The sequence below is a fragment of the Meles meles genome, chromosome 7 (genome assembly GCF_922984935.1).
Source record: "Meles meles chromosome 7, mMelMel3.1 paternal haplotype, whole genome shotgun sequence".
In the NCBI taxonomy this organism is placed as follows: Eukaryota; Metazoa; Chordata; class Mammalia; order Carnivora; family Mustelidae; genus Meles; species Meles meles.
This window is the reverse complement of record NC_060072.1, coordinates 89,156,265-89,169,814: the sequence shown is the minus strand read 5'-3', so window position 1 is coordinate 89,169,814 and position 13,550 is coordinate 89,156,265. Positions and strand designations below refer to the sequence as shown.

Here is a 13,550-nt window from a genome sequence, read left to right as displayed (position 1 = left end):
TCCCCCGCCCCAGCCCCCTTCCCCCATTCCTTTATAGCTCCTACAGTCTCTGTACCATCTCCCACTCCCAGCTGAAAGGGTGCCCATGGGGGACATTTCAGGTGCCAAGATGCTGAGGGCCTGTGCTGCGCTAGGAGTGCTAACAGGAAAGCTGCTCTGTTTTTCCCTCCTTTTCATCCTTTTGTCTTTTCGGGCCTCCTCTCCTCCGAGCTGGCTGGCTGCAGGGCTTTGGTGCCTCACCCTGCTGTGAAGGGCCATTTGGAGGGAGCAGGGCGTGAGGAGGTTCTCTCAGGTGTGTGTACGTATATGGGGGGGGGGTGGAGGGCACGGGGAAGTGGGGTTGGGATCCCAGCCTTCCCTTCAAGAGGCAGGTAGCTGAGGGCCAAGGGAGGAGCTTCCTGAGACCCAGGGCCCCCACTGCCTCCTCTACTGGCCTTGGGGAACTTTGCACAAGGAGACGGCCCCCTGTCTACTAGCACCTACCTCATGGGCACTGGGGCGGGTCAGGGCGGGTCGGGGCGGGAGGGGGGTAAGGGCAGGTCCAGCTCTGGCAATGTTGAGGGGGCATACCAAAGAATCCAGGGGCAGGCATTGGGGGAGGGTGGGTGGACTTGGCAAGCTGGCCCTCCTTATCCTCTACCCACACTGGGGTTGGGGTCCTCTCCTCCAGCTGTAACCATTTCTACCTCATTTTGCTGCGTGTTGTACATGGGCGTATTTATCTCCTGTTTGACGATGCTCTGCAGTTGTGGTCTGTCTACCTCAGAAGAGACTGTATTTTAAAAGAAAGTATTACACAGTATTAAAGCGATGACATGTGGTTTCCAGAGGATTTCTTGGGGGCAGCAGGATGTGGGGAGCCTTCTGGGGAAATGCCTGGGCGTCCAGCTGTGCCATGGGTGTGGCCCTGTGGGTGTTTCTAGTCCTTTGGCAGAACATCACTGCGGGACCCCTGGTACTCATTCTGGCCCAGTGAGGACCTACCAGGGATTGGGCACAGAGGCTACCAGGTGAGAAGCACCGGGGGAGGGAAGGCCCTCCTACGAGCTCCCAGAGGCTCAGAACTGGGGCTGACTTCTATCTCCAGAGTCGAAAAGTACCAGGGGAAAGAAGGGCTCACATGTTTATTGAATGAGTGAATGGATGAGGAAATGAATACTTGGAGAAAAGGGGAGCTGAAGAGGACGGGTGCCCTCAGAGTGTGGACGGCAGCCCTTGCTGGCTAGAGCTAAGATTAGACTTGAGTCCGGGAGGGAGGGAGGGAGGGAGGGAGGGGGGCAGAGCACAGGGCGTGGAGACAGCTAAGCTCCAGTCTTCAGGGGTGCGTGGGATCATTTGTCCATCACCATCTGCCCATTCCCAAACTCTCTTTGCCAGCACATCATAAACCAAGAGTCTGAGAACTAAGAAGGAAGAGCTTGTTGAAAAAGCTGTATGTAGGGGCACCTGGGTGGCTCAGTGGGTTAAGTCTCTGCCTTCAATTCAGGCCCTGATCTCGGGGTCCTGGGATTGAGCCCCGCATCGATCCTGCTTCCCCCTCTCTCTGCCTGCTTGTGATCTGTCTTTTAAAGAAGAAAAGAGGGGCACCTGGGTGGCTCAGTGGGTTAGACCTCTGCCTTTGGCTCAGGTCATGATCCCAGGGTCCTGGGATCGAGCCCCACGTCAGGCTCTCTGCTCAGCAGGGAGCCTGCTTCCCCCTCTTTCTCTCTCCTGACTGCCTCTCTGCCTACTTGAGATCTCTGTCAAATAAATAAATAAAAACCTTAAAAAAAAAAAAAAAAGAAAAATCTGTATGGAGATAGCTGTGAGAGATGTGGACCCACAACCTCCTGAGGTCTTTGAATGCTCTAACCAAAATTACTGAGGACCAGCGTGCTTGGAGAGCAGCGCATGTGCAGGCAGGCTCAGGGCTGAGGCATGCCCTGGGCTTTCAAGAGGCAAAGCAAGCTCAAGCGGGGAGAGCCTGCATAGCAGATGGTTCCCCTGTGGCAGAAAGAATTGTGTGCCTGCACATGGGGGCCCCCGGGCATTGCCCCGGGACTCAGCGCCGCCAGCCCTCTTGGCCCTTGGAGGTCCAGACCTCCCTCATACTCTAGTTGGTTTATTCTGCATCTATTCTTTGCAGACTCTGTGTAGCACCGAAGATTCAGCAATGGTTAAGCACAGCTACTGTTCAAGGGGAGAAGAGCTCAAAAATGGATCATTGGAAAATAAGTGGATGAAGCAGCTTGGGGAGGGACCCTATAAAAATTTTATATTCTCATGTCTGGTATAGGATTTGGTACATGGAAGACACTAAAATACTAGATAAGTCCTTCAATTAATCAATTTCCAGAGAAATGTCGCAATGGAGTATGCACAGGCTGTTCTGTAACAGAAAACCAAAACAGGCTATCACAAGGATGCCCAGAAGAGCCCCTGCCTCCTAGTGGTGGAGGCGGTGGTGTATCAGAAAAACTTCCTGGGGGGCGCCTGGGTGGTTCAGTGGGTTAAGCCTCTGCCTTTGGCTCAGGTCATGATCTCAGGGTCCTGGGATTGAGCCCCACATCAGGATCTCTGCTCAGCGGGGAGCCTGCTTTCTCCTCTCTCTCTGCCTTTCTCTGCCTACTTGTGTTCTCTCTCTGTCAAATAAATAAATAAATAAAATCTTTAAAAAAAAAAAAAAAAAAGAAAAAAGAAAAACTTCCTGGGCAGGTTGGGAGCAGCCAAACAGAGCTCCAGAGGTTGGAAAGCACCATGGGTGATTTGTTAACAGGAGCATAAAGTGAGGGTGGGAGGAAGTGAGGCTGGAGGAGTCACTGGGACTTCACCATGGCACCCTGAGGACTTTTCCCGCCGGTGAGGAGCTGAGGCTTTGAAAGTCATGTGTGTGTTGGGAGGAAAGGAGGTCGGTAGCCCGTGGACAGGGACTGATTTGCAAGTTAAGAATGCACACATGGATCCAACAAATCTTTACTGAACACCTACTTTGCACTAGTTGCTACAGGGACAGCAGGTGGAACTGACAGTCGAATGGAGGAGACAGCAAAAATGCAAAGCTGCAGTGTAACGTAGGAGTAGATAAGAGTGATACCTCATGGTGAGGTGGGAAGGGTGTGTATTGTAGTCAAGTAGGGCTTCCCAGCAGGGACCTGTCAGCTGAGGAGTGACCAAGGCCAAGATCCACCCGAGAGCCAGAAGGGATCTTGCTCAGGGAAGGAAACAAGGTTAGGGAGTGGGGACTTGAGGAGTTTCACTAATCCAGACAAGAGAAGGTGAGGGTTTGGAGGCACGGTGGGAGGATGGGAATTGGTGATTCTAGAAATATTTGGTATTTAGTAGATATCCAGAGAATTTGGGATTGGGTATTGGATGATGGTGAGCGGGTGGCTGAGGGGCGGTGAATGGGTTAGTAGAGATGGGGGAGACTGGTAACTTGAGGCCTAATTCCCTTCAGTTCCCAGTTTCCGGGTGCTGGGAGATCCCATGTGTGGGTCGCCCTCTTGCCCCCAGTCCAGGCCTACGGAAGCCACCCCCTCCCCCAACCCCATCCCCCTCCGCCCCCGCCGCGGGTACCAGGCACCCCTCCCCCACTCGTGGGCGTTCGGAGCTCCTCCCACCACAGTGGGTGCGGCTTGGTCACAGCCCGCGATGGTGATGGCGATGGCGGCGCGGGCTCAGGCCCGGGCCCTGGCGCTGGTGCTCTGGGGCTGGGCGCTGGCCCCGGCGGGAGCCCTGGACGCCATGGGCCCCCACGAGGCCGTCCGTCTGGCCGAGCTGCTGACCCCGGAGGAGTGCGACCATTTCCAGTCGCTCCTGAAGGCGCCGGAGCCAGACGTCGAGGCGGAACTGGCCCGGCTCTCTGAGGACCGGCTGGCCCGCCCTGAGACGCCGGCGTCCACGTCCGCGCCGCGGGGCCGGCTGTGGCGGCGGCGGCGGCGGGCGGCGACCGAGCCCGCGGAGGTGTCGGACGGCTGCCGGGAGGGGCTGGCGGCCTGGCTGGCGGCCAAGGCCTCCACCCTGTCTTGGGACCGCGTGGCCCGGGCCCTGCGGCGCAGCGGCCGCCCGGACGTGGCCCGTGAGCTGGGCAAGAATCTCCACCAGCAGGCGACGCTGCAGCTGCGCAAGTTCGGACAGCGCTACGTGCGGCTGCCCGCCGCCCCCGGTCTCGGCCCCGGCCCCCGCCCGGGCCCCCGACCTGGCCCCGGCCCCCTCCCCGGCCCTGCCGCCGTGCCCCCAGCCCCGCGTCCCCGCCGCGCCTCGCTCCCCGAGCCCGACTGGGACGGGCTGCAGCTGATCGTGGAGCGTCTGCCGCAGGAGCCCTACGAGCGCAGCCCCGCCGGCTGGGTCGGGCCGCTGGCGCTCGGCCTCCTCACCGGCTTCGTGGGGGCGCTGGGCACCGGGGCGTTGCTCATCGTGCTCACGCTGTGGCTCACGGGCGGCGACGGTCCCGGCCCCGGCCCGCAGCCAGGCCCCCGTCCTACCCGGCGCAGGCCCGCCCAGGCGCTTGTAGCGGCGGAGGCGAGGCCGCTCCTGTCTGCGGAGCGGCTCCAGCCACCGCCGACCAGGGCCTGGGCCGCGCGTCGGCCGGGTCCCCCCTCGCCTCAGTGTCCCCGGCTGTGAGACGGGAGCGTCGCCCTGGCAGAGAGCCGCCTTCGCTTTGTTATAAACATTACCAAATCCGCAAAGGAGGGAGCAAGCGTTGGTTTGTTGGAAATAGCCGCATCGCCAGCCGGGCTGTCGGGGGAGAGGAGGGTCTCGGTGCCCGTGTCCCTCGGGGTGGGAGGCAGGCCGTCCCGCTTGCCACCTCTAGTGCCTTCTTCTCTCAAGGGGATTCTTTTTTTTTTTTTTTCAAGATTTTATTTATTTATTTGATAGACAGAGATTGCAACTAGTCAGAGAGGCAGGCAGGGAGAGAGAGGAGGAAGCAGGCTCCCTGCTGAGCAGAGAGCCCGATGTGGGGCTTGATCCTAGGACCCTGGGATCATGACCTGAGCTGAAGGCAGAGGATTTAACCCACTGAGCCACCCAGGCGCCCCATCTCAAGGGGATTCTTGCACCGATCGCTACCACTTAGTGAGAGCTGACCGTCTCCAGGCCCCGTGAGAAGCAGTTACCTACCTGATTTGACACACTTCAGAACCCAAGAAAAGCAGGTGTGCTCTCCGTGACACGTAAAGAAAAGAGGCCACAGCTAGTTAGTGGCATATCAGGGTTTTGAATCTAGAGCGGCCTGAGCCGAAAGCTGAACTCCAGAGGGCATGATCTGTGACCTAAGGGAGCCAGACAAGATGTGGAGTTTCTGCTTACTCGGATGCCCCGCTGGAGTTGCAGGGCCAGGACACCTAGAGGTGTCCCCGCTTTCAGGGGCTGCCACTTCCAAGCTGCTCTCCCTACTCAGGCAAGGCCTCCTAAATGGAGGAGACAGTAAGACCTACCATACCTGGAGCCCCAAACGTTTCCCGCCCTCCTGAGTGGCTGGGGCTCTGCCAGCCCATATGACGAGCTGAGGATGGGTGAGCCCTCAGACTCCGTCCCCTGTCTCAGGGGAAGGCAAAGAGGACAGCTGTGGGGTCTTGCTGGGTGGGAGAGCTTGACTCGCCCTACCCACCCCCAGCCGAGGGGCTTTGGTGCGAGAACAATGACAGAATGACAGGCCAGTCCAAGAGGAGAGTTGAAAACAAGATCGACGTAACCCTTTATTGCAAATTCTAAAGTAAAAAGATGTACAGTACAAAGTAAAATTGAAATTTCAGACTATAAACTTCCAATCCACTTATGCATTCTCATTTCTCAAGCATTTCTGCCATTTCCGCGTAAACGGAACAGGGAACAAGTCGAGGGGGTGAGGGAAGGAGGAGATACAGCAAGGGAACAAAATTAAGTGTCTAGAATAATCACAAACCCCAGAAGCAAGTGAAAGGAAAGACATTTTCTCGACCTGCTGTCCTGGTGATGAGAAGCGGGGGTGGTTGGAGCAGTGCAGTTTAAAATGGCTCTCAGAATAGCAGCATTTATGGTACCATTTCATCTTTCTTAAGTCCAAATAATACTTTGCCCTTCCCTAGTGCCTTTGCCTCTGTATCTCAAAACACTTTACAAAACATTTAGTTAAAGCCTCACAACACCCCTGTGAGGTAGGTCAGTATTATTATCCCCATTTTACAGATGAGGAAACTGAGGCACAGAGAGGTTAAGTGACTTGCCCAAGGCCACACAGCGAGCCAGTGGTTGAGCTGGGGATGGAACACAGGAGTTCTGTCCCTTTTCTGGAACCACTGGACCACGCTCCCCTTTACCTATATACATTCTTCACACACACACACCACATGTGCACACCTGCCCACCCCACCCCACTTAGCCTCTATGTACAGCAAACAGCAGTGGGGGGCAGGGGCAGGGGGTGCCTCAGGAGCATTTTCATGGAGGAAATCTTGGTAATCCTGAAAAGGAACTCCAAGAAAGCACAGAGCTGAGCCACAGTGCAGACTTCTGTGCACACCTTGGGCCCCTCCCGACCCAGACTTCCTCTTCTCTCCTGATGTCCCCCTGGCTGGCTAGTTGCAGCCGATTCTTTAGGGGGTGGGGGTACCTGAAAATGAACGAAGCTTTTTGCAAAACTTTGGGCAACATCTGAGAAAAGAAAGGGGCATCATTACAGAAGATGCCCAGGACTCAAGTCACAAAGTCATAACCCATGGCAATCTCACCTCCACAGCAGGCCTGGAGGCTGGGGCCGAGGGGAGGAGGATGGGGACTGACCTACCAGCCATCTCTCTCCAGAGTGGAGCTACTGGAGCGGACTAGAGTGGGCACTTCAAAATCCTCCTGAGAGTGTTCCTGGACGGGGAGACATGGCCTAGAGTGGGATGTCCCCAAAGCAGGGCAGGGTGAGGGAGGGGAGCGGTACTCCTCTTCCCTGCACAAATGTGAACGAGACCAGCCGTAGTCTGCTGGTGTATGTGTTGGGGTGATGGAGGGCAGGGCCCAGCATTAGCTAGCAGAGTGGAGAGTACTGGGCATCGTGCTTGCCCAAACTTTGGGGCATTAGGATAGGGTTTTTTTTTGTTGTTTTTTGTTTTAACATACTGGTGAAAAAGGCAGAAGTGAGGCCAGTACGGCTGGGTTGGCTGACGTCATCTCTGGGGGCTCTGCCAGGTGGACTGGTAAAGAAGGGGTTTCATGGGCCCGGAAGCACTGGCCCGGGAAGGGGAAGAACGCCACATGCAATGGGTAAGTGCTGGGTGGGGGGGATCTGGGTAGGCGGGAGGGGGTGGGTGGGACCTTGCTCTTCTCTCCAATCTTTGTCAGCCAGAACTTTTCTCCCTTCTGTTCCCCTCCTTTCCCCAAATGTGCTAAGGTCCCGATTCCCAGACCCCTCCCAGGACTCAAGAATTGGGATAGTCAAGCAACAAACGGACACCAAGACAGGCTTCCCTTGTACAGCAAAAAGGGTCATTTTTATTTTGTTTCCTTTTGGCTTATAGTAGTGATGTAGTTTTGTTTTGTTTTTTTTTTTTAATCATGTCTCATTTAGAGCAGTGTTGGCCTCCATGCATTCACTAATACACTAATCTTCACTAGTGGTCTTTTACAAGTTTACATTGGTTGCGGCGGAAAAGAAAAGAACTTTGGGCACTGTTGTTCCGGGGCTGTGACTGGGAGCCACTGCTTATTTCTCCCCAGTCAACTTCTGACGCCAAAAGTGGCTCATTTAGAGAAGTGGGAGTAGGTCATGTTGACTCGGGACGTTTTCGCTGCTCTCACCCTCTGCTTTAAATTATGGAGTCTCCTCAGCCTACAGCAACAAGGAGGTTAAGGGAAGAAGAGGGGAAAGTGTTTTTCACACACAAACCAGCAACGGTGTCAGCTGTTGCTCAGTGGCTTTGGCTCTGCATTTTAAGTTAACAGCATCGCACATGTCTTTTTGCTTTTTGTCCTTTTTTAAAGGTGGATTGTGGAGTATAAATACTGCACCAAGGACCTGGCTACAAAAAATAAATATTTATATTATATTTATATATCTATATATATATATGTGCAGTGATACTGTGGCTGCGGCTGCTTTTTGATTGGCTTCGTTAATATTTGGCAAAGCGTTGCCACTTACCCACTCAGTGAAGGCGCACGGAAACGTCACCGACTCAGTTCAGTGCCTGTTAACTGCGGGTGTAAACTGCTGGTGATGGTGTCATTTACTACCAAAGAAGTGTGGAGCAGGGCGGGTGAGTGAGAGAGTGAGCGAGCGCGTGGGTGGAGGGACGGTGAGTGAGGGAAAAGAAGGTAGGAAAAGTTAAAAAAAAAAAAAAGTTGAAACATCAGAGAGTGGGGGGGCTTCTTCCCTACGAAGCTGGCTGATGGGTGTCAGATACCAAGGCCCATTTGTGTGTTACTGAGGAGATAGCTGCTGGGGGTCTGGGGGAAGGGAAAAGGTCAGATCTTAGAAAAAATCTCATCAGTATGCTCTAGTAGCTTAATGACATCACTAGCATGAGCGCTTGGGGGGGACCGAGCGGGATCTTATAGCTCTGTTGCCCATCCCAAGACCTAAGAACAATTATGAAGATTAGCCAAATCTTGCATAGAAGTGGTTAGGATTTATTGCACATTGGAACAAAAATATATATATTTTTTGTTGTTTTGGAAAAGACCATTAGCAATAAAAAATTTTTTGTCTGTCTGTCTGGTTTGGGGATGTACATGGGCTGACAGCATCTAAGATCTAAGAAGAAAGAAAAGTATAAAAAATAAAAATAAACATGACAATGGCATAAGCCAGAAGCCATTTCCTATTTGATAAGTTAATAATTTGTATTTACAAAAAGGCATGCCAATAAAATAAAATGATATATTACAGTATTTATAATTCTCTTAAAAAGAAGAGCCACACACGTCAGCTTCTGTTTTGTGCTGTTTACGATGTAGCCTGTACATGTTACCATACATTCGTCCTAGCAGTTAGCAGGGTCACTGAGAGAAATGCTTTTCCAGCCTGGTGTCAGGGGATAGTACAAAAGTCCTACGGAGGAGGCCGCAGAAGCAGGCTGACGAGAGCCGGGCAGAGTTTCTAACGGTCCGACAAGAGAGAAAGCTCTGCTTTGGCTTGCTGTGGTTTGTCCTATGCAAAACTAGTCAGGTGGTTGGTACAATCACACCAGAGTGCTTCTACGGCAAGGCAGACGGGCGTGTCTGATTCCAGGGTGCTTTCAGTCCCCCTTGGTTTTATGGTACGGGAAGAATTTGTTTTGATTTGGTTCGGTTCGCTTGCTCAAGTCTCCTCATTCTCTGTGAGGACTTCCTGACATTCAAGTGCAGCCTCGTGGCTGTGAGTGCTAGTCATCAGAGGAGAGACCTCTGGACTAAAAACTGTCTTCCCTAAAGCGGGAGATGGAACTGAAGACACTATGCTCCCCGCAAAGCCACCCTCCAAGGACAACGGGCAGGTCGCTAAGCAGATGGCACAACTGGCGGAGAGGGAACTGTGCAGGGGCCGGCGTGAGGGGGTGGGGGGGAAGCGGGGACGTCTAAAGAATTCACATTAAATCGCTGTCTCATGAGAATCAGTGCGATAAAGAAACCAAGTGGGCTTGGTTCAGAGGCGGCTCCATCTCTCCCTCAGGTCCCACCAGTGACTATTCTATAATGCACGAAAGAAACCACCGCCACAGCCCCCAGGGCTGCTGCCCTCACCCAGCTCTGTAGGTAAGGAAAGCCCCGCTTGGTGCAAAAATGAGATGGAGGCAAGAGGAACCATGCAGTGTGTGAGCTCGCGACAAGGCCCGCCGGGAAGATCTGCACCCCTCTCTTGCAGGACCCGAGCCCGGAGAAAGCCACAGTGCAGAAGGACAGGACACTGAATGAAGTGAGCACCCCAACCCCCCATGAAAGTTTGTTTTCAGTTCCCCAAATTGCCCCCTAGAGATAATGTGCCACTTTGAGTAGCACTTTTATCTCTGCCCCAAGTAAGTGTCAATTCTCCAGTATGAAGGCTAAACACTCATCATAAATATTGCAATACAAATGAACTTTTTTTTTGGATTTTTTTGTTTTTAGCCCTAGGATTTGGTTTTACAGTGACATTATTAATACAAGCCATTCGAGATCAAAGTTTCCCCATGGAGGGACAGAGAGCAGCATTTAAATAGTTCATCTTTCGAAATGTGCAACAATGGCTGTATGTTAGAGATGTCTGTTAAACATACACACACAACGGATCCGTCTGCTTGTTGGACTAGGTTTGTTTTTTGGTGGTGGTGGTCAATTGGTCGCTTATGTTTCCCTACCCAGAAGGTGTATGAAAGACTTCTAAGAATTCATAAGGATTTGCAGCGGGTATGGAACTCTTACCATTTTTTTTTTCTCCAAATACAGTGAACGGTGCAGGGCTGGGTCCCGTCTGAAGGCTGACCCAGTGCAGGGGACAGGATTAGTAGTGTCCTGTGGTGTATGGTTCTCATGCATGACTTCTGATCACGGCATGCCATCATGCAAATCATTTCTACGCATTGAACGAGCACAATGTTTGGAATCGGCCTGAGCAAGTCCTCCTCAGCCTGAAGAAACCTGATTGTTTCCCCCACCCATCTCCAAACCACGTGAAGCCCATGTGGAGAAGATGCGGTTTATGTCAAAGAAACTGACAGTTGAATGCCACGGGCTAGATGTGAGTGTGTGTGTGTGTGTGTGTGTGTGTTTTCTTTTTGCTGCTTAGCTTAACTAATGTAAGAATGCAAATACAGTCTGCATGAACAAACAAACTTTTAAAGTGATGCTTTCTGCTTCTGAGAATCACCAAAATGAAAAAATAAAATCCCTTTGGCTGCAACGGAAATCTGCTGGTCCCGGCAGCCTCTCCTCTGGTTTTTGTATCCTGTTGGTTTTGTCCTAAGTTGCATTGACTGATGTGGAACATGCAGTAACCACCTGCCCAAGCGTTAGAAAATCTGTGAGTCCGGGGAGCAGGGTCCTTGGCCCTTGGCAGGTCACTGCTCAAGATGCAACCGTGTTACATGGTAAGCAGACTACGTTTGGTATAGATCTTCAGTTCAAGTGTCTCCACAGCTGTTCTGCATTGAGAAGATTCAGGAAGTTTGTAAACAATCTTTCACTTGCAAGTTTTACATCTCTACAATATTTAATTTTTGCTTTCCTCTAACACTTGGATTCTCTGACCTCTTTTTGTCTTCTGGCCCTTTCCCTTCTTCCTTCCTCTGCCCGTTGCTGTTTTTCCTTCTCAGGTTTAGTTACGCTGTCATAGGACGGGAGGGAGGCTGTGGATGGGGTGCTCTCCTTTTTTTCCCGGTGCGTGCCTCCGTTCTCCAGCTTATTGGAAGTGGTCTTTTTGCAAATGAAACCCCGCCTTGCTAAATGTCCCCGGTAGGCGCGCTGCAGGACCACGGCCGACACCTCCTCCTGCTTGCGTCTCAGTGTGGTCGTGATGGGTTCGTAAGACACTTTGGAAGGATTGGATGCCACGAACCGCTCCTCCATCTGCTGCCGGAGGATGTCCAACTCCCCGCTGTCTCCCAGGACCCGCTTGGTGAAGGCAAAAAGGATGTCCAAGCAGTGGATGCGGTCCCCGCTGACCATGGGCAGGTCCATGGCAATGAGCTCGATGGTGTTGGGCTTGGGCACTCGGAGAGGGTGCTCCAAGGCATCTGCAAAGTCTGCCAGCTTACAGTACTCGATGAACTGGGTGGCATCAGGGTCGAACTTCTCCCAGATCTCGTAGAAGGTCTCAAAGTCATCCTCACTCAGAGGGTCGGCACTTTCCTCTGTGGCTACACTGAAGTTCTCCAAGATGATGGCAATGTACATGTTCACGACGATCAGGAAGGAGATGATGATGTAGCTTACGAAGAAGAAGATGCCCACGGAGGGGTTCCCACAGTCGCCCTTGAAGCCACTCCCTGGGTGCTCCTTATCCAGACTGCAGTCAGGGGGGCGGTTCAGGATGGGCAGCAGCAGGCCGTCCCAGCCAGCCGAGGTTGTGATCTGAAACAGGCAGATCATGCTATTGCCAAAGGTCTCAAAGTTGAACATGTCGTCGATGCCAGCCTCGTGCTTTACATACGCGAAATTGGACATCCCAAAGATGGAGAAGATGAACATGACCAGGAAGAGCAGAAGGCCAATGTTGAACAGAGCAGGCAAGGACATCATTAAGGCAAAGAGCAGGGTCCGAATCCCTTTGGCACCTTTGATCAGACGCAAGATGCGCCCGATACGGGCCAATCGGATGACTCGGAATAGGGTTGGGGAAACAAAGTATTTCTCAATTATATCAGCCAGGAACATTCCTAAGAAGAGGACAGAAGAAGAAATGTTACTGAGACTGGGGACCCCTTTCTCTTAGGCCACCTGGCACTGGAGCCCTTATGTCAAAGGGCTTCACAGAATGACGCCTTACCATTCAACTGGAACTCTCATGATGGGAAAAGACAATCACCTGCTTCAAATGTATGCAAGAGCAGAGAAAACAACAACACAGACATCTATGCACTTCATATCCAGATTGAATAGATGCAAGTAATTTTACCAAATTTGCTTCCTCTCTTCAACCACGGTTCTGGAGATGGCGGAGTATCATTCCAGTTTCTTCACAATTTCACTACAGAAGAATCCACGCTATCATAGCTAGATAGATAGCATCCTAGCGTCCTACTATGTTGAAAGAATTATACTGTATCTTTTTAGAACTTTTTAGAAGGCAAGGTTTTTAGATCTCTAACTTAATTTCGGGACTTTGCATTATGCTTGTGAGATTGATCTCTGGTGTTACACTAATTCTGGATTATTCATTTTTATGGTTGAACAGTATTCCATCTCACGAACATGTCCACATTTATCTGTTTTCCTACTCAAGAACAATTAGTTTTTTCTCAGTTTTGTGCGTGTGTGATTTTCCGAGGTGTTACTGATTCCCCTCCAAAATGCTAGCAGATTTCCACATCCGGGCACAGTGAATGGGAGGGCCGGGCACCACCCAGGACCTCATGCCCCTAGGCTGTGGTGTCTTGGGTATTTTGCTATGCCGCAAATTTTCAAAGTATCTTCTTCCCGGCTCTGAACAGACATTTTTGGTTTCTTATTGTCCCATGTCCCTACCCTGCCAAAGTAGCCAAGAAAACTAGAGGGGATCTCTCAGGAATGGCTTTTCACTCAGAGCTTCTAGATTTTGTGTTTAAAGCCATAAATCAGAAACAGCATCAGCAGAGAAAAACGTCAAGACATAGTAAGTAGGATATAAAAGGGGAGGGTGACTATGTAAACCCAGAGGGCCTTTTTCTGTTTACACTTATCTGGGGGTCCACCTCAGCCAGACCACTTGCCTTGAACACCGCGGAGCAATCACGGGAGCCCAGTGAAGGGCCACAGAAGGGAGAGGGCATGCAAAGGTTACAATGCGGCAACTGAAGGGAAGGCAAGGACGTGCCCTCTTCCTTCAGTGCCTGCTCCTGCTGTCGAGGCCCTGACGAGACAACATGAGCTTCCACGGACAGGAAGGATTTACTTTGAATAAGGAAATATCTTTCAACCCTAAGGGTTCACAAATACTGGGATAATGAACT

At 52.0% G+C, this 13,550-nt stretch overlaps 2 protein-coding genes across 6 annotated transcripts in view; one reads left to right on the top strand and one right to left on the bottom strand.

Annotated features, from left to right (window-relative positions):
- The first annotated feature begins 3,636 nt into the window (after positions 1 to 3,636).
- TMDD1 (transmembrane and death domain 1) lies at positions 3,637 to 4,602 on the top strand. The gene has a single exon (XM_046010923.1). It carries the CDS (start codon positions 3,637 to 3,639, stop codon positions 4,600 to 4,602), a length of 966 nt encoding a protein of 321 aa, XP_045866879.1.
- Positions 4,603 to 5,653: 1,051 nt separating this feature from the next.
- Positions 5,654 to 13,550, bottom strand: part of SCN8A (sodium voltage-gated channel alpha subunit 8) — a 188,543-nt gene continuing 180,646 nt past the window's right edge. For all 5 annotated transcript variants that reach the window (XM_046012736.1, XM_046012735.1, XM_046012738.1 and 2 more), the window contains exon 27: positions 5,654 to 12,278. In XM_046012736.1, coding sequence (XP_045868692.1) covers positions 11,131 to 12,278 — 1,148 coding nt within the window. In that variant the 3' untranslated portion in view covers positions 5,654 to 11,130. The remainder of the gene's footprint in view (positions 12,279 to 13,550) is intronic.

Bases quoted from the DNA above. Each gene is read 5' to 3' on its own strand.
- TMDD1 (XM_046010923.1), top strand. From the start codon at position 3,637: ATGGCGATGGCGGCGCGGGCTCAGGCCCGGGCCCTGGCGCTGGTGCTC.